Here is a 24,191-nt window from a genome sequence, read left to right as displayed (position 1 = left end):
CGGGCATGAGGAACCTCTTTAGGGTGATGGAAATGTTCTGTATCTCAGCTTGGTACTGGTTATGTAACTTCCCAGGTTTGTTCAAAATTCATAGCGTACACTATAAACTGTACCTAAAACGTGTGAATTTTATTGTATGTTAATTCCACCTCAAAAAATCTGATTTTTTTAAGTAAATTATGATTAGGCCTAGGCCCAAACCACATAGTGGAATTGGCTCTTTTGTTTTAATAGTGACAAGTACTGGGAACCTCAAACCACAACATCTTTCTGTTGCAATCAGAGCTCCCAGAGTACTTTTCATGAATATTAAGGCTTATTGAGAAATATTAAAGATTCCAGGACTCTTCTGATTGAATTAATGTAGCATCATGAAACTTTACTTAAGTCAGTAAGGTTCTCTTTACTTTGGGAGAGGAGTAAGATTACAAATCCAAATTTAATATCAGTAACTGCAAAAGGGTTTTGTCATTCTCAACTTCTTCACAGAAGCACTTCCACCAAGCAAAGTTCGTGTGCTTATCTGATTCTAATCTCCTAAGGTGGTGATTTGACCAAAACAGCCAGCAGTTTCGTAGCAACATCCAAAACTGATACTGCAGGATCATGAATAGAAAGATGTAAGCCTTTCATATAGCCAAACATCCACCACACAGATCATCAATGGACTTCTCCCTGTCAAACTGTTACGAGGGGGTTTTCATTCTCTCTCAAAAATAATCAATGTCTCTCCTGGGATCACTTAACAATTTCAAGCATTGTCCTTTGAAAAGCCAGAAAAATTCTGTGTGAAGAATTTAACATTTTGCCCACATTTTTTGACAAATGTCTTGGAAAAGGCAATAATTCAATACTTTCGCTCTAATGTATTTGAGTTTCATGGCAGCCTATGAGACTTCTCTTAGAATTATTGGCTGTGTCTTAGCATTAATGTATGCCATGTGCTGAAATAGATAGCAGTGCTCTCTTTACTGAAGCAGCAAAACCATTTGTTGCCAACCACCTCAGAAGCTCCATCAGTTTAGACAGTACCAAATTGTGCTAAGAAAAATATTATAATAATAATGTTTCATAAGATAGCAACTCTTTTGATGGTGCCAATGTGCAAATGATGATTAAAATCAAATGCTAGCTGCCCTGAGAAGCATTCGTATTTTTATCCTGTTGAATGTTAAAGGCAAATTACTGCTGATTCTTCTATGAATTCCAGCTGAATGAGAAGAAGTGTCAACCATTCTAGTTCATATGACATCATCTGACAGAGGCACAGCTTCCATTTTCTTTCTCTCTATAAAACAAACCAGCTCAATAATTTCTAAGATTCTCAGTTTCACCAAGGTCTCTTCAATTGTATATGGCTTCTGTGCCTGGGTAGTACACAATAAACAAATGCATCAGATGCTTCAAGATAAAGTTCTGTTTGCCCAATCCTGCTTCCAACACTTTCCTTTTAAGTTTTCTTCTAAAGAACAGTATTTTTCCAATGGCTAGTAAAGACTGATAGAACTTCATACCTATTGAGATGATAAATATAGAACAAGAGAAACCTAAGATCTAACACACTTTCTTTTCACATTTTCAAACTAAACTCTGTGAAATTGAATTGCCTATAATCATAATGGCAGGGCACATCCTCTTTAATTCTTAACAGAAATTTAATCCAGGTATTTACCATAATGTGGTGGCAATAATGATTATGTATTACCTGACCATGTACAGTGACAGCCCATGCCACTCCACTCTTACTTGGCATGAAATATACCTTAACATATTTTGACAAATACACAAAATTATTTTGTTAAATTGGTTTTTCTATAAGGAAAAATATCACATATCTTGTTGAAAAATCTTTGATTTAGATATATTAATTTAGGAGTGACACATAGTGACTCAAAAAATTTGCTCAGTTAACTGAATTCTGAATTCAAATAACGATGAACTTTTTACCTTTCAGAGGAGTATCAGAATGGATTTGAAAGAAAAAATAAAGCTCTTAAAGTTATATATTCTTTTAACTCCCTCACTCCATCCATTTTTCATTCATACGTTGACTGTGAGCTAAATCAGTGGTTCTTAATCTTAACTACATTATCACAAACACCTCAGAAAGCTCTTAAACACTAATGAGCGGACTCCATTCCAGGACAAATTATATCCAAATCCCTTGAGGTAGGCCTGAACATTATTTTTTTAATGCTCTAGTGATTCTAATATTTAGCCAGGGTTGAAAACTACTAAGCCAAATCAAGTAATCATAGATCTTTTTCTTCAAAAGCTTAATTCTAGGGGTGCCTGGCTGGCTCAGCTAGTAGAGCATGCAACTCTTCATCTCAGAATCGTGAGTTCAAGCCTCACATTGGGCACAGAGCTTATTTTAAAAAAATAAATAAAATGGATGGAACTGGAGGGTATTATGCTAAGTGAAACAAGTCAGTCAGAGAAAGACAGATATCTTATGTTTCACTCATATGTGGAATTTGAGAAACTTAACAGAGGACCATGAGGGAAGGGAGGGAGAAAAATAGTTACAAACAGGGAGGCAAACAATAAAAGACTCTTAAATACAGAGAACTGAGGGTTGATAGGGGTGAGGGACAGGGGGGCAGGGAAAATGGGTGATGGGCACTGAGGAGGGTACTTGTTGGGATGAGCACTGGGTGTTGTACGTAAGTGATGAATCGCGGGAATCTATTCCCAAAGAGCACACTGTATATACACTGTATGTTAGCTAACTTGACAATAAATTAGAAGGAAGGAAGGAAGGAAGGAAGGAAGGAAGGAAGGAAGGAAGGAAGGAAAGAGAGAAAGAGAGAGAGAGAGAGAGAGAGAGAGAGAGAGAGAGAGAAAGAGAGAAAGAGAGAAAGAGAGAAAGAGAGAAAGAGAGAAAGAAAGAGAGAAAGAGAAAGAGAGAAAGAGAGAAAGAGAGGAAGAGAAAGAAAGAAAGAAAGAAAGAAAGAAAGAAAGAGAAAGAAAGAAAGAAAGAAAGAAAGAAAGAGAAAGAAAAAAGAAAGAAAACAAACTGAAGAATACATACTCTACAAGGCATCAAAATGTGAAAGGCTAAAGTTGCAAAAAATAAACATATGTGCATTTTTATCTTTAAAAATAAATAAGACAAAAAAAATAAAAGCTTATATTCTAGTATACATGAATGTGTATATATTCTTAGGTGTTATGTATACAGAGATTAATAAAGTGTACCTCTCAGTACAAACAGGACACTTTAAAGTATCTTTTAACTACATTATGACACACACATGCTTAAGGTGCAGTGAGAACACAGAAGAGATATAACCAATCCAAAAATGAAGGGGGAGGGAGTAGGTCTAGAGGCACTGAAGTAAAATTTCTGAAGTATTAAGTGGATAAGCAGTCATTAACCAGAGAGAAGGATGGGGAAAGAGGGGGATTCGGGCACTCAGCAGAGGGGATAACAAAAGCAAGAGAGAGGTAGGCTACAAGGTTAGCAGAGAATTACAGTTTGGTGTTCCTACCAAAGTAGTAGCCATGAAATTAAGGAAAAGTAACTAAGAAACTCTGGCAGAGAGAGAACATGGAAGTCCCTGCATACCACATTAAGGAGCTTGAACTTTACCTTGTAGGCGATAAGCCATCAGTGACATGTACAGCAGGCTGCATTCTGGGTAAAGCTCTGGCAGCCATAAGAAGCTATAAGATAATAGCTAACATGCTCTGAACACAACCATGTGCTAGGTAGTGTGCTGCTGAACACTTCCCCCTGATCATCTTCTGCAATCCTCCCACAGTGACTCCATGGTAGACACCACTACCTTTATTATAAATGAGGAAACAATAGTTTGCCAAGTCACATAGTTATTAAGGGAAACAGAAGGGATCAACAATTTGGACCCCAGAAGCCTAGGCCTTTAACCTCTAAAATGGATCGACTGGGAAGACTAGAGTGAAAAAAAAGCAAAGACTACAGATTAAAAATTTAGTTAGGAGACTATTACATTATCTCAAATGAGAGACAATTAGGACAACAGCAAGAGATGGAGAAGAGGGAAAAGATTCCAGAAATATTTAGTATTAAAGTTATAAATAAATAAGTTATCAAAATGACATGATTCAGTCTTAAAAAGGAATGAAATTTTGACACATGGATCAACCTTGTCATGGATAAATGACATGGATAAACCTTGAAAATCTTCTGCTAAGTAAAATAAGCCAATCACAAAAGGATAAATATTTTATGATTCCAGTTATGAGTTGTCAAATTCATAAAGACCGATAGTAGAATGGAAGTTATCAGGGGGTAAATGGAGGGGTTAATGGGAAGCTACTGTATAATGGGTACAGAGATTTGGTGTCAGACAATGAAAAAGTTCTAGAGATGGACAGTAGTGATGGTTGCTCAACAATGAATGTACTTAATGCCACTAAACTGTATACCTAAAAATGGTTAAAATGGTAAACTGTATGTTGTATATATTTTGCAGCAATTTAAAAGAAAATTTTTAAAAAGCACATGATATAAAGAGAATAGGGGGAAACAAAGAGCACAAAGGTCATTGTAATCCTTAGCGTGGGAGACCAGCTAGGCAGTGGTACCATGCAGTGTCTCTGATGAGGGACAATGAGTAACATTCCGGTAGCACTGTCTAGAAGGCAAAGAGACAGGAGAATGAAGCTCAAGGGAGTAACAGGGTTAGAATCACAGTCATCTACAAATAGGTGGTAGTTAAAACCATAATAATCCATGAGATTGCCCAAGGAAAACATGAAGTAGGTAAGAGGAGAAATGGTCTGAGGACAGAACCTTAGGAAACAGGAGAAGACATAAAGAGGATCTCACCAGAAAGGTAAGAGGATGCAGTCAGACAGGTAAATAAATAAAAGATAAGGCAGCAGAAGTAACGATATTTGGAAGTGGTACCATGAGCATGATGCTAAGGCAGGTAAGACATAAAAAAGAATTAAAGAAGATACATTACCCTACCATTTCTCTCCTTCTGCTCCTACTTTTTGAAGTTCCCAAAAACACCTCATTTTCTAGTTCTCTATAGCATTCTGAGATTATAAAACAAAATTCCCACACTGAAGAATAACCTAACATAGTAATACACACTTTAAAATAGGAGCACATCGAAAATTGTGAGGAATATATTTTATACAACAGTAAGAATGTAAACCTATAAACCTACATGGAAACTTTACATCTTTGGTAGTCTACACAGGACAAGTAAATATGTGTACTTAATTGTACATGTGTAACTTGCTTTAAGCAATAAGAATTTCTGAAAAGCTACTTAAAAAAAGAAAATCTATGTATAATTCTGAAAATTTTACCAGCATTAACTTTACCAGATTACTAATAACTATTTTTAAAGGTCCCTTACTAAGTATTAATAAAAAAAACACCTTATAAAATAAATACTTTTGACTATCTGGATTTTTGTGTTTTAATATAGCTCTATTTTAAAACTAACCAAAGAGTTAATATGGAAAGTTACCCAATTTATCACATGCCCATAAAGCACAACAGCACTAATCTAAAGCTTACTGTGGTGCCAGGAGCTATTAAAAACTATACAAATCATCTCTGATAGTTCTAAAAATTATGAGGCTGGTTTCCTGCCTACTTTACGGACTGTAACAATTTCAGAGACTTACATTACATAGCTTGTTTGTAAATGGTGACTCTGGAATTTGAACCTATTGTGGCTTCCAACTTAAGCTCTCGACCACTATCCCCTAAACAATTCTTGATAATTTCCCTTAACTAATCTATTTCCCCATATCAGAAGTACAAGGTGACATCTAATACGTAACAGTAGAGTAAGTCCTTGAATCATCACACCAAATATCTGCAAAGTTCATACAAAGTTCAGGCAAAAAGTGCCTCCAAAAGTTTTAAGTGATAAAAACAAACACTTATTTTAAATGCACAGTTATTTTTTTCCCTCAAAAACAAATGTTTCATAATTATGAGGTTAGCCTACACTTCTTAAATTTTATAAATAATATGGAAATAGAATGAAAAAAATACTGAAAACAACATTTTAATATTTATACTCTAAACCCAAACTCAACTTGCTAAAAGAGACTTGCTAACAGCTTTTGAACAGGCTTCATCAAACATCTGAAACATTCTCAAAGAGGTCAGTTTCTGATAGTCCCTGTGTTCATCCACTGCCCTTCACTGCACCCTTTATCCTTCCCTTCTACCTAGGAAAATGTTTTTTTTTTTTTTTAACGTTTATTTATTTTTGAGACAGAGAGAGACAGAGCATGAACGGGGGAGGGTCAGAGAGAGGGAGACACAGAATCTGAAACAGGCTCCAGGCTCTGAGCTGTCAGCACAGAGCCCAACGCGGGGCTCGAACTCATGGACCACGAAATCATGACCTGAGCCGAAGTCGGCCGCTTAACCAACTGAGCCACCCAGGCGCCCCAAGGAAAATGTTAAAGTAGCACTTAACTATGCATTGCTACAGATCTGTACAGCAGTTCTAGAGGACCACTGAACTATTAGCTAGAGACACAAACATTTAATTAGTTGTCATAGGTCACTAAACTGTATAAATAGAGTCAGCTTTATTACCTATTTTACATTTGTAAAAAGAAAGCAAGATTTTTAATTTTTAAGATTTTTGAGAGAGAGAGACAGAGAGACAGAGCATGAGTAGGGGAGGAACAAAGAGAGAGGGAGATACAGAATACAAAGCAGGCTCCAGGCACTGAGCTGTCAGCACAGAGCCTGACATGGGGCTCGAACCCATGATCTGTGACTTCATGACCTGAGCCAAAGTCAGACGGTCAACCAACTGAGCCACCCAGGTGCCCCGCAAGATTTTTTTTTAATTTTGCCATCCAAAATTCTCCATGAATTGGTCTTCCTTCACTATGAATTCCTTGGAAATTAATAATTCAAACCTATTTTTCACATGCAAAGTTAATTAGAAGCTATTTTTTAGTAGTCTGAATTTCCAAAGATATTAACTGGTATTTCAGCAAGCAGAGAGAAATAAAATATTAGCAAGATAAGGGAAAATTTTCATATGGGAGTTGCAGAAAATTTTGTAGAGCAATTGAAAAAAATACTTTGGCTCTCTTTTATGTATTAAGTACTACAATGAATTACCTCAAAATATTCATTTAATTACTAGGATGGATTTCTGGGTCTTTTAAATTTATATGCAAACAAACAGTCTCACAATGTAAGGAAGAGGTAAAATGGATTACTTTAAAACAAATACACTTTCCTTTAAAGAATATTCTAGGGGCACCTGGGTGGCTCAGTCAGTTAAGCATCTGACTTAGGCTCAGGTCATGATCTCATAGTTTTTGAGTTTGAGCCCTGCATCGGGCACTGTGCTGAAAGCTCAGAGCCTGGAGCCTGCTTCGGATTCTGTGTCTCCCTCTCACTCTGCCCCTCCCCCGCTTGCACTCTGTCTCTGTCTCTCAAAAATAAGTAAACGTTAAAAAAAAAAAAAAATTTAAAAAATAAAGAATATTCCAGTTCATTAACTGACATTCAAAGTGTGAAATGCTGGGCATGAATACTTTCAAGAACTGATAGCTATATTAAAAAGAATAATAAACAACCTTCTAGAGGAAAAAACAAGACACATGTACTTGTGAGTACCTTACAGCTTAAAAATACTCAGGATGTCAAATCACCAGCTACTGTCTATCCCCTAATACCATTACACTGAACACAGAACTACCTTTTCTGAGACAGGCAGGCTGCTGGGCTCCTCTGTATTTCTTGGCTGCTTTAAAGAATCACATCCAAACATCCTATTTTTAAGAACATGAAGCTGAGTATCAGTCATGTGCTGGTGCTGGGTGCCTGGTCGGCCCGTGGAGAGGGGCCCACCATTCAGATTTTGAGTCACGCTGGCTGAAACACTGAGCACTGGCTCCACAGGAGAACCTGTCTGAGAGACCTGTGGAGGAAACATAACACCTGGAACACTGATATACTGAGAGCTTTCCAGCTGACTCAACAGAGCTTCAGACATGATTTCACGCTCATTTCCAGAAGGTACAAGTATATCACTGGTGGCATTTTCAAAATGTTTCCTATGCACTACCCCAGAATGAAGAATTGGAGGTTGCTGGGGCACAGTTTCTAGTCTCTGAGATTTTTCAGTAGTTGCTTGGAGAGAACATGGGTTCAATCGTGGAACACAGGTCTGTATCATGGAAGGCTGTCCCAGCTGCTGAAATACTTGCTGAACTGGATGAAGAATACTTGCTCTTCCAGAAGTCTGTGTCACCATAATTGGTACACTGACTTTATAAAGGTGACCTTAAAAGGGAGAAAACAAAACCATAAGTAGGATAGAAACCTAATTTCGTTGAAAGAAAGAAAGAAAAAAAAAAAAATAGGAACCCTGGCAGCCCTTTCTGCCCTTGAGTCCTGTCCCTGTGCTTTAACAGAACTGTCTTTTTTACAATGAAAAAAATAAATAAAAATAAAAATTTTAAAAACTTAAAAGAAACCCTCAGGCATAACAGACTGTCAGGCAATACATCAATATGTTAATAATGGTTATCTCTAGGAGTTTTTAGTTTATTCTTCAGATTTTCTGTATTTTCTACAATAAATATCCATTACTCTATTGTTAAAAATTAAAGAGGTCTCACTTTAACTCTAGTCTTTTCTCACTATTGCTCATATGGCACATTTTGCAATACATACAGGCCACCAGTATTTACTCCACAGAAGTATTGCATTGTTTGATAAATTACAATGTTACCAACCCAAATTGGGATTTTAACAAACATAATCATGGAGAATGTATTTCAGATATTTAAGATATACCATGTAATGACTCTAAGACAAGGCTATCCAAAAGGAGTTTAATAATTTCAAACCCCCCCCCCGCCCCCCACATTTTCACCTTTTTTCCTCTTTAAAATAACACTAAAAAAGGGGTGTCTGGGTTAAGCATCTGACTTCAGCTCAGGACACAATCTCGTGGTTTTTGAGTTCGAGACCTGCATCAGGCTCTGTACTGACAGCTCAGAACCTGGAGCCTGCTTCAGATTTTGTGTCCTCCTCTCTTTCTGCTCCTCCCCGCCTTGTGTTCTGCCTCTGTCTGTCTCTCTCTCTCAAAAAATGAACATTAAAAAAAATTAATAAAGTAAAATAACACTTAAAAGGAGAAGGAAGAAATTTTTTTAAGCACTCAGTCAGGTGCTTTAAACTTTGTGACAACCTCAATAATAGGTATGATTCTCTTTCAAATCAAGAAATGGTACTCTGGGGTACCTGGGTGGCTCAGTTAAGTGGCCAACTCTTGATTTCACTTCAGGTTGTAATCTCACAGCTCATGAGTTAGAGTCCCTTGTTGGGCTTGGGATTCTCTCTCTCTCCCTCTGTCTCTGCCCCTCCCTCTCTCTCTGCCCTCCCCCGCATGTGTGAGCTCTCGCTCTCTCAAAATAAATAAACTTTAAAGAAAAAAGAAAAAAACAGTATTCTGAAAAGCAAAGGATGGTTCATCTCTGAACTTCTTGTATATTCTATTATATTATACAATCTCCAGTAAGAAAGGAGGCAAAAGTTGATCAAGGTAATGTTTAGTTTTTCCTGATTAGAGCTAGCAGAGACACAGAATGTTATTTTGTATTTGTCAAAAATTTTTTTAATATTTATTTTTGAGAAAGAGAGAGCGTGAGCAGAGAAGGGACAGAGAGAGGGGGAGACACAGGATCCAAAGCAGACTCCAGGTTCTGAACTGTCAGCACAGAGCGCAATGCAAGGCTCAAACCCACGAACTGTGAGATCATGACCTGAGCCAAAGTCACTTAACTGACTGAGCCACCCAGGGGCCCCATGTCAAAATTTAGATAATTGATTTGAATTAGAGAAATACATATAAAGCATCTTATACAACATTAGGGAAGATAACTGGGAATAAGTAAGAGGACAGGCCAGTACAGTGTCTTTTATGGGAGAATGCCTCCAGAACAGCAATAACCACCATTTAGTATTCCTCTTAAAATAAGTTGTATTAAAACATCCTATAACTTCCATAACTTCCAGCATACAGTTTATTAAAAATCATGAAAATTAACATCCAGTAGTCAGTACCAGTGCTAAAATAAATTATTCGGGGCTATACTCTTACCAGATGCAGTCTGTAGTGTCACACCTGCTGGTACATGAATAGGATAACCAGGAAGAGTGAAGCCTGCACTAGAGTTTGAGGCACCCTAGATATGAGAAATTTAATTAGAAAGTTAGAAAAGGGCTTTACTTCTACCTTTTCCTGATATCATGAGGGTAAAAAATAATCTGATTCAGGATAAAAGGACAATGGTTGGACCACACTTAACATTAGTGCTGAGTTCTTTGAATAAAACAGCTTTTCAATATTTGATTTAGATTATCTCAGCAAGGATAAAAGGAATTCTGTTCTATAGCTATTAGCAATGAAGTCAGTAAGTCTTAGTAAACAGCATCAACACGGACTCATACAACTTGCCCACTACACAGCTTTCCCTGAGTCAGTGATTATCAAAATGTCAGGTGCAAGAACCACAGCTGTTCACAGACTCCTCTGGTCAGTAAATTGATCACTAATGATATTTTAAATTAGATAACACAATAGTGTAGAATATTTATTTTAGAATAATTAAACCTCGGTTTTCCATTTTTTTAATACTAAATCAAAAGACAAAAAAGTTTTTGCCTACCAGACATGCAAATATTTAAAAAGACTGATGTACAACATTCAATGTTGGTAAGTACATGATAAAAAGCACTTTCCTCAGACCACTGCTTACATGAGTGTGTGTGTGCCATCCTTTTGGAGGGCAATTTTGCAATACATAACAAAATTAAAACACGCATAATCTTTGACCCAAAAATTCCACTTCTAGGAATATACCCTGATTACCTGATTGTCATGCAAATTCACAAAAACAGATGTACAAGTATAATCAATGGAATGTTATACTAGAAAAAAACGAAATAATTTAAATGTCCATTAACAAAAGCTTAATGAAACTGTGATATATCCACTATGGTTAATCAATATTTAACTGGCAGTGAATAAAGATCCATCTATATTACTAAAAAAAAAAAAAAAAAAAAATTACAGGGGCACCTGGGTGGCTCAGTGGGTTGAGCCTCTGACTTAGGATCAGGTCATGATTTCACTGCTAGTGGGTTCAAGCCCTGCATCAGGCTCTGTACTGACAGCTTGCAGCTTGGAGTCTGCTTCAGATTCTGTCCCTATTTCTCTGCCCCTCCCCTGCTCATGCTCTCTCGCTCTCTCTCTTCTTGAATATAAACATTTTTTAAAAAATTACAGAAACAGTACAGAGATTAAGCCTACTTTTACCCTGAAAATTAATTTAACTTTCATCAAAGAAGGTTAGATGTTCTATACCAGGTAGATCCTAAATGGATGATCTTGATGTTTTATTTTTTTTTTTTACCCGAGTTGAGCCACATAATAATTCTTTTTATTTGAGTGGAATATTTTGGCCATTTTTTACCTTTCTGTTGTAGAGGTTTAGAGTATAAGATTTGGGGCAGAAAATTAAATTACAACCTGTATGTAGAAAATTGAGTAGCTAGATGGATATACATTAAACAGTTAAAACAGTTGTCTTTGGGGTACAATACTGCAGGGCTCTTTTACTTTTTACTTTATAAATCTGTTTTTACTGTTTACAGTATATTGTTTCTTTAATCAGGAGAAAAAGTAGTTCCAAAAATTTCAAAGGCAGAGATATTTTTCATTGGTCTCTTATCAAAAGCAGCACCATTCTTCCCAAAAATCCTAGTAAGGCCTATGGCTTTGTTTTTAATGAAGAAATGGAAATTAATGGCCCACCAAACCTTTTGCCTCAGAAAGTGGGCTGAAAGAAAATGAAAAACAGTAGATTATATACCATCAGAACCATGGAAGAGAAAAAGTGCTATTTTTCTCCACCTGAAAACTACTCAATTTTCTAGATACAAGTTGTAATTTAATTTTCTGCCCCAAATCTTGGGGGGGGGGGGATCCTATACTCTAAACCTCTACAACAGAAAGGTAAAAAACGACCAAAATATTCCACTCAAATGAAAAGAATTATTATGTGGCTCAACTTGGGTAAAAAAAAAAAAAATCAGAAAATAAAACATCAAGATCATCCATTTAGGATCTACATGGTATAGAACATTAATGGTGTGTTAAAACTCCATAGAATTTAACTTCAGAAATTTCCTAACCTTGGCAGATGCTAACAACTACTCTGGAAGACACGAAGAGTTGATAAAGAAAATGTCAATTCTGGAACTACAGAGTTTTTGCAACATCCATGTTACAGAAGTCCTGTCTCCCCATCCCTTACTACACCCTTTCTCATTCACCTGAGGGAATATGAATTATATCCATGCCCAGCATTCTGCTACCATTCGCTAAAAATGAAGCATACATTTAAAAATATATCCTTAATAAGCTACATACCAGTTCTGCTGTAGTAAAACTGGCAAGAGGTCTACCAGCAGGAATAACTAATGATGCTGCATAGAAAAAAAAAAATAAACATTATACATCCATTACAATTTACCAATTTAATAAAATTGCTAAGTCTAGCTTATTTTTAAAAATATTTTCCATCACTAACATGTGACCATGGTGAATCCAAACTTCCTAATTCCAAGGGAGGTAAAAGAATTATATTTAATTTAATTATATTTTTCTCCAACAGCTTCAGATAAAGACTTTATAACTAACCTATTTTAAGTACCAAAAGAAAATATCTCATTGTAATCAAGTATACCATAGTATAGAACCCCATAAGAAAATACTTAGGTTGTTTTTATTAAGTCAGTATAACTCTAAATCTCTATAACTTTTCATTGGGAAGGAAAAGTACTATTCATTCAAGTAGCACATTTCCAAAGACTACACTATTGAGCAAAATTGTGTACCCCAACATAAAGCATTACAAATTTTACAGATTCAAAAGAATTTCCAGAGGTGCCTAAGTGGCTCAGTCAGTTAAGCAGCTGACTCTCGATTTCAGCTCAGGTCATGATCTCACGGTTCATGAGATGGAGCCCTGCGATGGGCTCTATGCTGACAGTGTGGAGCCTGCTGAGGATTCTCTCTCTCTCCCTCTCTCTCTGCCCCTCCCCCACTCATGTATGCACTCATGCTTACTCGCTCACTCTTTCTCTCAAAATAAATAAACAGGGGCGCCTGGGTGGCTCAGTCGGTTAAGCATCCAACTTCGGCTCAGGTCATGATCTCACGGTCTGTGAGTTCGAGCCCCGCGTCGGGCTCTGTGCTGACAGCTCAGAGTCTGGAGCCTGCTTCAGATTCTGTGTCTCCCTCTCTCTCTGACCCTCCCCTGTTCATGCTCTGTCTCTCCGTGTCTCAAAATAAATAAACATTAAAAAAAATAAATAATAAAAAAAATAAACAAACATTAAAAAAAAAAAAGGATTTCCAATTCATTTATTTCATCAAAAGCGATTTACAATTCTTTGGCCAAATAAAGCCAGCACAGCTACACAGTTTTAAGAAAAATGATTAAGAACATGTTTCCAGAAGTCTTTGCATGAAACAAGTATGGCTACTAAGAAAATTACAAGAGGACAAATTCTTAGGAGAACACCAACCTAACCTGCATTAAAGTTGCCATCTCATATATCTTTTCTTTATTATCTACCAATTTTCTTGGCTATCCCTTTATTTATAATCCAGCTAAAAGGCTGGCCTAATGATTGTGAATGTAAGCATTAAAAAAGTAAGTGTAAACAACAAATAGTAACTCCAACAGAAAGACCTCGATTGACCAAAGTAACCTTAAACTTTGCCTCAAGGGTCATTTTAGCTGAACGTGACTCTTAGAATATCACTCTGCCTTTTCTTTAATAAAAATAACAACACCTTAGCATGTTTATGCAGCACATATGTATTAAATGTAATGTTTATTAGGTTCTTTCTTCACACACCACATTAAATTGTCCCAAAGATCTGCTTCTGACACTAGAACAGCTCCATAATAAACAAAGGAGTTCAGAAGAGCAAATATTTTTTAAACTAACCATCCTTCCCACATTGAGACAACAGAAGTGAAGCTACAGAGATTGATGATTAATGAAGTAGAAAATTATTTTTATCCTCCGTTCATCTATGGCTTTGCTTATTAACAGGCATTCTTTTAGAAAGGCTAAATTAGAAAGAAGTGGTGGGGCAGGAACACAATGGTATTAGTCTTAATTAGCTGAAGTAAGCGAAGCTTAAGCTGGTACAGCTGAAGCCACAGCCTGAGAGGAAACAAAAATCTGTTAATACACTGTTCTGAAGCAATTAAATGAATTTCTTGAGGAAAAATAGCAACAATCTCCCTCTTTTAAATACCTTGCAATAAATCCTAAAGGATACTTTTCTATACTTACATAAATCAGAGCCAAAATAGAGTTTTAAGAGTTTCTTTATAGCTTTCAGAATAAAAGCATTGAACAGTTTTACAGAGAAGTTTCATACTGCTCCTACTTAATTTTGATACTAAATGCACCATTTACATACTTGCACAAATTATATATACTATTATATGTGCCTGAAACATGCTTTTTAAAACACTCAAGATGTTTTCAATAACCAATTAAGTTTTAAGTGAATATGTGTTCTTAATTAAAACTAAATGTCAGAATTTTGGTCTTCATGTATATATTCTAGAGATGTTAGATATCCCAAACAATAGGCTTTACAACATAGAAATAATTCAATCCCACAAATGTAATTTAAGAAATTCTGTAAAAAGATAGTATTACATAATAACATTACTAGTGTATTTTTTCCTATACACTAACAAGTTTTTGATACTTCAAGGCAGTTAGTAATTTCATAATTCTTGGTCCTGCTTTGAACCATTCCTAATCTTAATATCCAAGTCACATGACTCAGGAAGTGAAAAGACTGGTCTATCTTCTTCTTTGTCACTACTCATTACCATATGCATGTCTCCTGATAACCAAACTGAATATTCTAACGCAAATCACATCAAGAACCAATAGCACTGCTGAAATTTTCACCAGATTTAAGTTCAGGAACAACTGGAAATATAGTCTGTACCTGAAGTTTGGGAGTTTTGATGCTCAAAGATGAAAGCCATGACAAACTTTTCAAAATTCCTATTTTTCCTTTTCTTGCTCCCCCAAATGACTAATGAGTTTCAGCAAAAAGACTGTGTAACATGAATACCAAATAGCACAAACTGATTTGAACTGCCCTAGAAATAGGGCATAGACCAAGTGACTCCATGTCCCAGTTTACCCAGGATAGTCCTAGTACATACCTATTATTCTGAGGTTATTATTAATGGAATCCCATTTCTCTCTCAAAAATGGATTACAGGCAAAGACTCAGAATAGCCAATATGACATTCAAAGAGGAAAACAAAGTTGGAGGACTGATAATACCCCACTTCATGACTTACTAGAGAGCTGCAACAATCAAGACAGTGTTGGCACTGGAAAAAGAACAAATAGATCAATGGAACAGAACAGAGAGCCAAGAAACTGATCCACCTAAATATGGTCAACTGGTCTTTAACAAAGGAGCCAAGGCAATACAGTGGCAAAAAGATCATCTCTTCAACAAATGGTGCTGTAACAAGTGGCCATCCAATGCAAAAAATTGAAACTAGACACAGACTTTATACCCTTCACAAAAATTAACTGAAAATAGATCAGACATAAATGTAAAATGCAAAACTACAAAATTCCTACAAGATGGAAGAAAATTTAGATGACCACATGGCAAAGACTTTTTAGATGCAACATTGGAGGCACAATCCATGAAAGAAATAACTGATAAGCAGGGCTTCATTAAAATTTAAAACTCTGTGACGCCTGGGTGGCTCAGTCAGTCAAGCGGCCAACTCTTGATTGCTTTCAGCTCAGGTCATGACCTCACAGTTCGTAAGTTGGGAGGCCAGCGCTGGGCTCCATGCTGACAGTGTGGAGTCTGCTTGGGATTCATATTCTCTCTCTCTCTCAAAATAAATAAATACACTTAAAAATTTTTAAGCTCCTTTGCAAAAGACAACGTCAGGATAATCTGAAAAGCCAAAGGTTGGAAAAAATGCAAAATACTTATCTGATAATGGGCTGTTATCCAAAATACACAAAGAACTCTTAAAACTCAACTACAACAACCAAATTAAAAAATGGGCCAAAGACCTAAACAGACACTTCACCAAAGAATATACAAATGGCAAATAAGAAGGTGCTCCATATCATATGTCATCAAGGAAATGCAAATTAAAACAATGAGATACCACTACATCCCTATTAGCATGGACAAAGTCAAGAACATTGATAACACCAGACGTTGGCAGGAATCTAGATCAATAAGAACTCTCACTATTGCTGGTGGGAATGTAAAATGGTACAGTCACTTTGGAAGACAATTTGGTGGTTGCTTATAAAACTAAGTATACAATCTAGCAATCACTCTCTTGGGGAGTTGAAAACTTACATCCACACAGAAACCTCCACACAGATGCTTACAGCAGCTTTATTCCTAACTGCCAAAACTTGGCAGCAAGCAACCAAGATGTGCTTCAGTAGGTGAACAATTAAACAGTGACATATCCAGACAATGGAATATTATCCAGTGCTGAAAAGAAATGAGCTATCAAGCTTGAAAAGACGTGAGGGAATCCTAAAGTCATATTACTAAGTGAAATAAGCCAATCTGGAAAGGCTACATACTACATGATTCCAACAATAGGACATTCTGAAAAAGGCAAAACTATGGAAATAGTAAAACTATCAATGGTTGCCCTGAGCCGGTGTGGCAGGAAAGGATCAACAGGGGGAGCACAGATTTCCCGGAAAATGAAAATACTCTGTGTGATACTATAATGATGGATACAGGTCATTATAAATTTGCATAAACACATAAGACATGAAAAACCAAGAGTGATAATATAAACTATGGACTCTGGGTGTTTATGATGTGTCAGTGTGGGTTCATCAATTGTAACAAATGTGCCACTCTGGTGGGGGAATGTTGATAACTGAAGAGACTATGCATGAATGGGGCTAAAAGGTGTAGGAGAAATCTCTATCCCTTCTCCTAAATTTGTCGCCAATGTAAAGTTCTGAAAAAAATTATGTCTTTTTTAAAAAGTGGATTTTAAACTATATATAATCACCCTAAAAATAGAACAGCAGTTCACAAATTAGACTGTGCAAACCCTTGGGGGTCCATGAGACCCTTTTACGGTGTCCACAAAGTCAAAATTATTTGTATAATACCAAAACAATAAAAATTTCATTTTTATTCACTTCTCACTAAATTTTGTTTTTTGTTGCCACTTGCACTTACAGAGCAAAGCACTGATGAGTAAAAGTGAAGGCACATTAGCATGAATTAAGGCAGCAGCACCAAACCTGACCTGGCCACTGTATTTATTCTCCACTGCCATTCACTCACAGTAAAAAAGACAAAAATAATAACAATAAAACTGTTCAAATAAAGAAGTTCCTTAATGCAACCATAAGCAATTATTTTTATGAAATTTCAACACCTAAGTATACATCCCTTTAATATTCTGTGGGATGAAAGGGGAAGAACACATAAAGCATTTCTGCAGCATCCACCAGTACACGGAAGTACATGGAAAAGCACTGGTGCTTTTATTTAAGCTGGGAGCTGTAATCTAGCCTCTTTGTGTTAAACACTGTTTTGCTTGAAAGAATAACTGACACAAACTACAGTTATTCAGACATGGATATCTGGCAGACATTTTTTGAAAATGAACTAAGTGTGTCCATCACCTTGACGAAACGGACAGTGTTTGACAATGATAAAATTCAAAGTTTCATCCCCAAATCTCAATTCTGAAAACCTTACAGCCACCACAGTGAGCTTGATAGCTTCCCAATATTTAAACACTTTTCTGATGAAATGTGGAGATATTAATATGATTTTTTTACCTTGCATAAGGAACAATATTTCAAATGCGTAACTCAGTGAACCAATTTTTTCCAAATAACCAATGTATGTTACAAAATTACACACAGGTTCAAGAGCCATTCAAAGTGTAAGACACACCAGTGAACTTTAACATTACAAAAAAGTCTTTTGGTCAAGTTTCAGATTCCACCCTGCAGCTAAGCTCTCAGAAACTACCACTTGTGGAGTTTTAGTGTACTATCAAGTTATCTGAAAATGCTATTAAAATACTCCTCTTTTTCCAATTATACATCTGTGGGAAGCTAGGTTTTCTTCATATACTTTAGCCAAAACCATATATCACAACAGATTTAATTCAGATATAGATATGAGATATTAAAGACATTTGCAGAAAAGTAAAGTAACACCACTCCTGTCATTAAACATTTTTTATTCTGGAAAATGCTTACTGCTAACAAATATATGTTATGTTAACATATGATCAATTTTTTTATTATAAACCAAATTTTTTAAAAATTTCTCAGCTTTATTTTTTTAAGTAGGCTCCATACTGAACTTACGACCCTGAGATCAAGACCTGAGCTGAGATCAAGAGTCAGACACAACCAAGTGAGCCACTCAGGTACCCCTAAATTTCTCAGCTTTAATTTCTGATATGGTAAACATATATTTACAACTTCCGTTAAAAAAAAAAAAAAAAAAGTTCTTTGAGGCCCTCAATTTTAAAAGTACAAAGGGGTCCTGAGACCCAAAAAAAAGGTTGATAATTGAAGATACAGTAAATTATTAACCAAATGGATAATACAGTCAAAGAAAATATGACAGGGCAAAAAGCTCTAAAGATGGAACAAAGGCAAATGACTTACTCCATTGTAGATTTAATTTGAACTTGTAATCAAGAGACAAAAAGGTTGCAGAAGTAAGTTAGTTTAGGTTATTTTAATCGGGCCTTTAAAAGCACACAATGAGAAGGTATAATTAAGAAGTACTTCAATTTTACAAGGCTATTTACTTCAAGAATTTTATTGTAGGAAACCTAGAAATGAAGGGGGATAAAAACAAGGCCTGTAATGCATTTTTAAAGGATCCATGTACTTCCTCCTAAACCTTTTCATTACAAAATGATGTAGAAGAGAATAAAAACTGTCTTGTTTAAATGTAATTATTTCTATTATTCTAACTCTCAAGACAGAATAAGAATCAAGTGCTGAGTGAAAGCCAGACAGACATATTAGTTGCAAGACTATTTTGTGATTTAAATCACTGGTAATATTACCATCTTGCGGCAAAATCAAGTATTGCAATTTTGAATGACAAAGAACCTGTAAAGTGTTAACTGCTTTTGATAAAAGACAGTCAAGTCTTTTGCTCCTCCACGCTGGCCACTCTCCAAGTCGCTCCTGGGTAAAAAACCTTTAAAGTTCTTCAGTAAAGAATAAAGAATGTTATTTCAATAGAGAAATAAAAGGGATGACCTAATAAAATAGTTAAGTTAAAAACAGAAGCATAACCAAAACCTAGTAACTGATGTAAAATGTTTCAGTGCTTCAACTTGGTAATTAAAACTGCCATGGTTAATTCTTATAAAGCAAAGTTATACTTTATAAGCATAGCATTAGATAAAATCTATGTTTGGTAATTCAATATTATTAACTTACTTTTTAAGTTATACTTGCTGCCACACTTAAATTCTCTTGTTTTGTCATAAAGAAGGTACTAGCCTCCCTACTATTTTCCCTTCACCTTGGTCCATTTGATTTTCTTTGGAATTTTCCCAAGGATGCAATGAACAACCTAGTTATTACTGACAATCTAATCCAAAATCTACCCTGGCTTCTTGCAGACACTGATCTATTTAATTTCAGCTAAACACAGTAAAACCCATGTCTGTGTGTGTCTGCATGCAGACATATACATATACACACATTGGGATAGCATAAAAATTGTAAGAATCAGAAAAGAATAAAGGATAGAAAGAGATCACAGCATTATTTATCTTTTCTTAGCTACTTTTTTCCAGTTTAAATGGATATATATAATATGGAAAATTATTTCCCTTAAAAGCAGAGGTTTAGATGAAGTCCAAGAATAAAGACAAAGTGCGCAAGGTGCATTTCTAGCCATTATATAATATCCAAAACAGTGAGGTAGTCTGAATAACCTCTATATTCTTCTTAACTCTCCATTTTGCTTCCAAAACAATAGCAGATTTATAATTTATACAAGCAAGAGAGAAAGAATTCACAACCATGGAACAACCCATCTTTCCCTCTGCTTTTTCAGCAATGGTGGCTGGGTTGTTCCATGACTCAACCCAATCAAATTCTCTGAAATAACCAATGGATACTCACAATAGCCCATCAACTATGAAACTTGTTCCTCCAAAGTAACACATGGTCACCTCTGCAGACTTTAATATTAAAAAAAAAACAAACTAGTTTGAATAACCTAATTTTTGTTGCCAATAATTACATGCAGTGACGATTTATTGTTTATTTAATAGTAATGATTTTGAGGTCCAAGCCCTCTCACCTTAAGAAAATTACCCTAATTCAAAACCACCACCAAATGAGAATTTGTTCTCAAAAATCCAAACAGTACTAATTTACTAGCTGTATCCAACCTGTTGATGACTGTAACGTTTGGTGCAAGCTGTTTGGCAACTGAAGGGTGAACACAGGTGAATGTGTACTATTTCTGAAGAAGTCTTCTGTTGCTTTAGACTGCAAAACCTTTGTTTCCCAGAGCTGCAGAGACAAAAATGTTTGCTTTTTAAAAATAAATAAAACATTAAGATATTTTTTTCTTTTTAATTTTTTAAAAAATTGTTAGCTCAAAAAAAAAAAATTGTTAGCTCAGGGGCGCCTGGGTGGCTCCGACTTCAGCTCAGGTCATGATCTCGCAGTCTGTGAGTTCGAGCCCTACATCGGGCTGGCTGCTGTCAGCACAGAGCCCACTTCAGATTCTCTGTCCCCCTTCTCTTTGCCTCTCCCTTTCTTGTACTCTCTTAAAAATAAACATTTAAAAACACAAAATATCAGCTGATGGCAATTAAGGGGTTAAACAATTAAGGGGTTAAAACTATAATTTATCAGTTTCTTAAGATGAAAAAAACAACAAAAAAGGAAACTTGTATTGTCTACAAACCTGCTTCAAGACTTTTAAAACTTGCTCCTCTATACCTTCTTCAGCAAATAGATCCCGCACTCCTTCAATTACATCTTCAATTACAGATCTATAGAGTTTAGGCTAAATAAAAGCAATTATTAAAGTTTTAAACTCCCAAGTTTGAATGTATTCAGCCTTAAAAAGACATGCAGTGTACATTTTCTTATGGTTTAAAGAAAAACCACCATAAGGATATTTACTGGTGCAATCTACTCCCAATATAGCTTCAGCTGTCCATAAATTGTCAGCTTCTGACCCACAGCCTCATTCTATCTACGAGGCTGACTTACAGGACTACAATCAAGTATGAGATAATAATCTTATCAAGATGTTAGGTTACAGTTGGGTTACTTGATTTTTCTGTCAGAATTTAACCCCCATTCCGCCTTTTAAAAAGGGAAATTAATATAAAGCAGATGGAAATCAACCTTCTGTCTTCAATTTACTTTTTTCTCAGAGGCCAAAGTAGCTTTTTTTAAAGTTCACTAGATTACTTCCACAAATGTGAATTGCAAGCCCTAAGATTGAAATGAGCACTTGGGGCACCTGGGTGGCTCAGTCAGTTAAGCGTTCAACTTCGGCTCAGGTCATGATCTCACGGTTCAGGTCATGATCTCACAGTTCGTGGGTTCGAGCCCCACATCGGGCTCTGTGCTGACCGCTCAGAGCCTGGAGCCTGCTTCGAAATCTGTGTCCCTCTCTCTCGCTCTCTGCCCTCCCCCACTCGCTGTCTCTCTCTCAAAAACAAACTTAAAAAAAAAACTAAAATAACAAAAATAAAAGATTGAAATGAGCACTTACAATAGAGTAACCAAAGCCTATCCCACTTCCAAAATATATGTAGTCCAAAAAAATATTCTGAACCACTGCCAAAGAAAAGTGCAACTGCACCAAAATGGAGTCATAACAGAAACTAAGGAGGACATGAATGAATTATAGCCTTCCACAAGACTGTGGCGATAAAAACTCTGACATTCTAGGACTGCTCTTTCATACTACCCAGTGAATACTCTAAATACTCCTACTCACACCAAGAGTAGCTAGGTCTTTAATCCTTTTAAACATCCAGGATAAGCTTATGAATAGGCCAATCAGTAACATTTAAATAATACGTTATTCACAGGCATATCCATTAAGATTAAGTGCCCTAGATTAGTTGCTTCTTTTAAAACAGTTTACCCTGATAAAGGCATACTAAATTGATGCTTCAATGTTAGTTCCAGCTAGTGTGATCACATTTAAAGCAAGAAAAAAAACTCTTGGGGGCTACAAATTTCTTTTAAGATCCACCCTCAGAGTATAAGAGGGCATCAAAAATAACCCATTAGAACACAATTTTTCAAAAGCAAAAGAGGTATTGAACATACTTTCTCTTCTGGAACTACAGTTAGACTTTATACTCTTTCCCTGCTATCTTTATTAAAACTATGTATAGTCCAGGAAATTCATCTTAACCTCTTGTCAATTTAAAAGAAAACACTCACACCTTCCTTGGGGTTCATCATCAGATAAAATGGTATACATGGTAAGCTTATATTCAAGCCTGACATATCTTAAAATAATTAACATAAAAAAATAGACACACATTGAAATAATAACATGTCTCTAAAAATGGACCTTTTTATGCTGCATATGTATACATTGAAACCCATAAAATAACAGCAACAGAGCTGGACAAGCACACTCACTGCCTTTCACCAAATGTGAAGTTGTTCAGGTGAACTGAAAATAAAGGTGAATCCTTTTTTTACAATTCAGGTTTTTAAAAGTGACAGAGCGTTTCACAAGTGCCATTTAGCCTGTCAATTCTCATTGAGAGGTTTACGTACCTCTTAAGGGTAGGAGAACAATGTTGGTGTTTAATTCCAATTGTATACTTAAGTATTAAGATGAAGGATGGGGAAAAGGCGGGGGGGGGGGGTGTAGGCAAGAACTCGAAAAATATGCAGTAACACGTTAGATCACATTACTTGTTATTTCAGATAAATAAGATAGCTTAGAATCCACAATGGCCATACCAAAATTAAGAACTGCAGTTAGAGCACAACTGAACTTGGGAATTTTCTAAACACAGAGGAAACTAAGAGGGTTAATCTGAGTTCCAGGTCTAACCACTTCTTCCAGATAGCTTCAGTGTGGGTGAAGAGGGAGGGAGGAGAGGCCCCGGTTCCTCTTGCGGGGGCCAGTCCCAACTTCCGGCTGAGTTACTTATCCTCATCGACCTCCTCCAACACTGACCCTCACAGCCGGGGCCGCTAAGGGAAAGGGTCTCTGAAAATCTGTGAAGGGCCAGGAGGCAAAAAAGAGTGTGTAGAGCCGGGCCACCGTGATCCCTGGCCCGGCCCTCCCTCTACACAGAGCACAGGCCAAGGGGCCAGGCCGGTCCTCCTTACCACGGGGTTGACGCAGGCCATGATAGCGGCTCCGGTGCCTCCCCCCTCGCGCCTGCGCAGCACGCGGTACTCTGCCGAGGCCCACTCCCCGCACGCTTTGAACGGTGGCCAGCGGCTTGCACGTTGCTACGCAGGGACGCTGGGGGCGGGGCAGGGGAGGAGAGAATGTGGGCTGAGCAGGGTACACCGAATAGAGGGGAAGAGGTTGGCAGGCTTGAATCAGCCAAGAACCCAGCTAAAATGGTCCGATTAAGTGTGATCTAACCAGCTTTCGGCCATTCAGCTGACCCCTGAAGAAACTTTATTTTCTCAATCTGTAAAATAAAGGCTAAGAAAATAGGGGAGACACGATGCAGTGGTAGATTCCAGTTCACCTTCAGCTTGGAAGGGGGTTGGGCTAGGAAAGTGGGAAGACTAGTGGCATCTGCCCTCACCTTTTACCAATTTTCACCCTTCCTTCTACGCCCCACTCACAGCTGAACTCCAGTAAAAGTATAAAAGAGCTAAATAATTCTAAAATTGATTGTCAAAGTGTAGAAGAGCAACATTAGCATCATCTGGGAACCTGTTAAAAATGCAGATTATTGGGTCCCACCCTAGACCTAGTGAATCAGAAACTCTAAGGATGGGGCCCAGCATTCTGTAACTTTAACAGGCTCTCCAGACGATCCTGATGGGTGCTGAAATGAGATTCACTGTCCCAAGACAAAGATTCTCAGCT

The 24,191-nt window shown here is 36.7% G+C and overlaps 1 protein-coding gene across 1 annotated transcript in view; it reads right to left on the bottom strand.

The window, feature by feature from the left end:
- Positions 1–23,596, bottom strand: part of GTF2A1L (general transcription factor IIA subunit 1 like) — a 42,360-nt gene extending 18,764 nt beyond the window's left edge. Inside the window, exons 1-6 of the mRNA XM_043603340.1 lie at positions 23,471–23,596; positions 21,057–21,158; positions 20,533–20,656; positions 12,438–12,493; positions 10,104–10,188; positions 7,692–8,278 (exon numbers count right to left, since the gene is read on the bottom strand). Coding sequence (XP_043459275.1) covers positions 7,692–8,278; positions 10,104–10,188; positions 12,438–12,493; positions 20,533–20,656; positions 21,057–21,158; positions 23,471–23,491 — 975 coding nt within the window. The 5' untranslated portion in view covers positions 23,492–23,596. The remainder of the gene's footprint in view (positions 1–7,691; positions 8,279–10,103; positions 10,189–12,437; positions 12,494–20,532; positions 20,657–21,056; positions 21,159–23,470) is intronic.
- Positions 23,597–24,191: the final 595 nt, after the last annotated feature.

The sequence above is a fragment of the Prionailurus bengalensis genome, chromosome A3 (assembly GCF_016509475.1).
Source record: "Prionailurus bengalensis isolate Pbe53 chromosome A3, Fcat_Pben_1.1_paternal_pri, whole genome shotgun sequence".
Taxonomy (NCBI): Eukaryota; Metazoa; Chordata; class Mammalia; order Carnivora; family Felidae; genus Prionailurus; species Prionailurus bengalensis.
The sequence above is the reverse complement of the archived record's forward strand: the minus strand, read 5'-3'. Positions and strand labels throughout refer to the sequence as shown.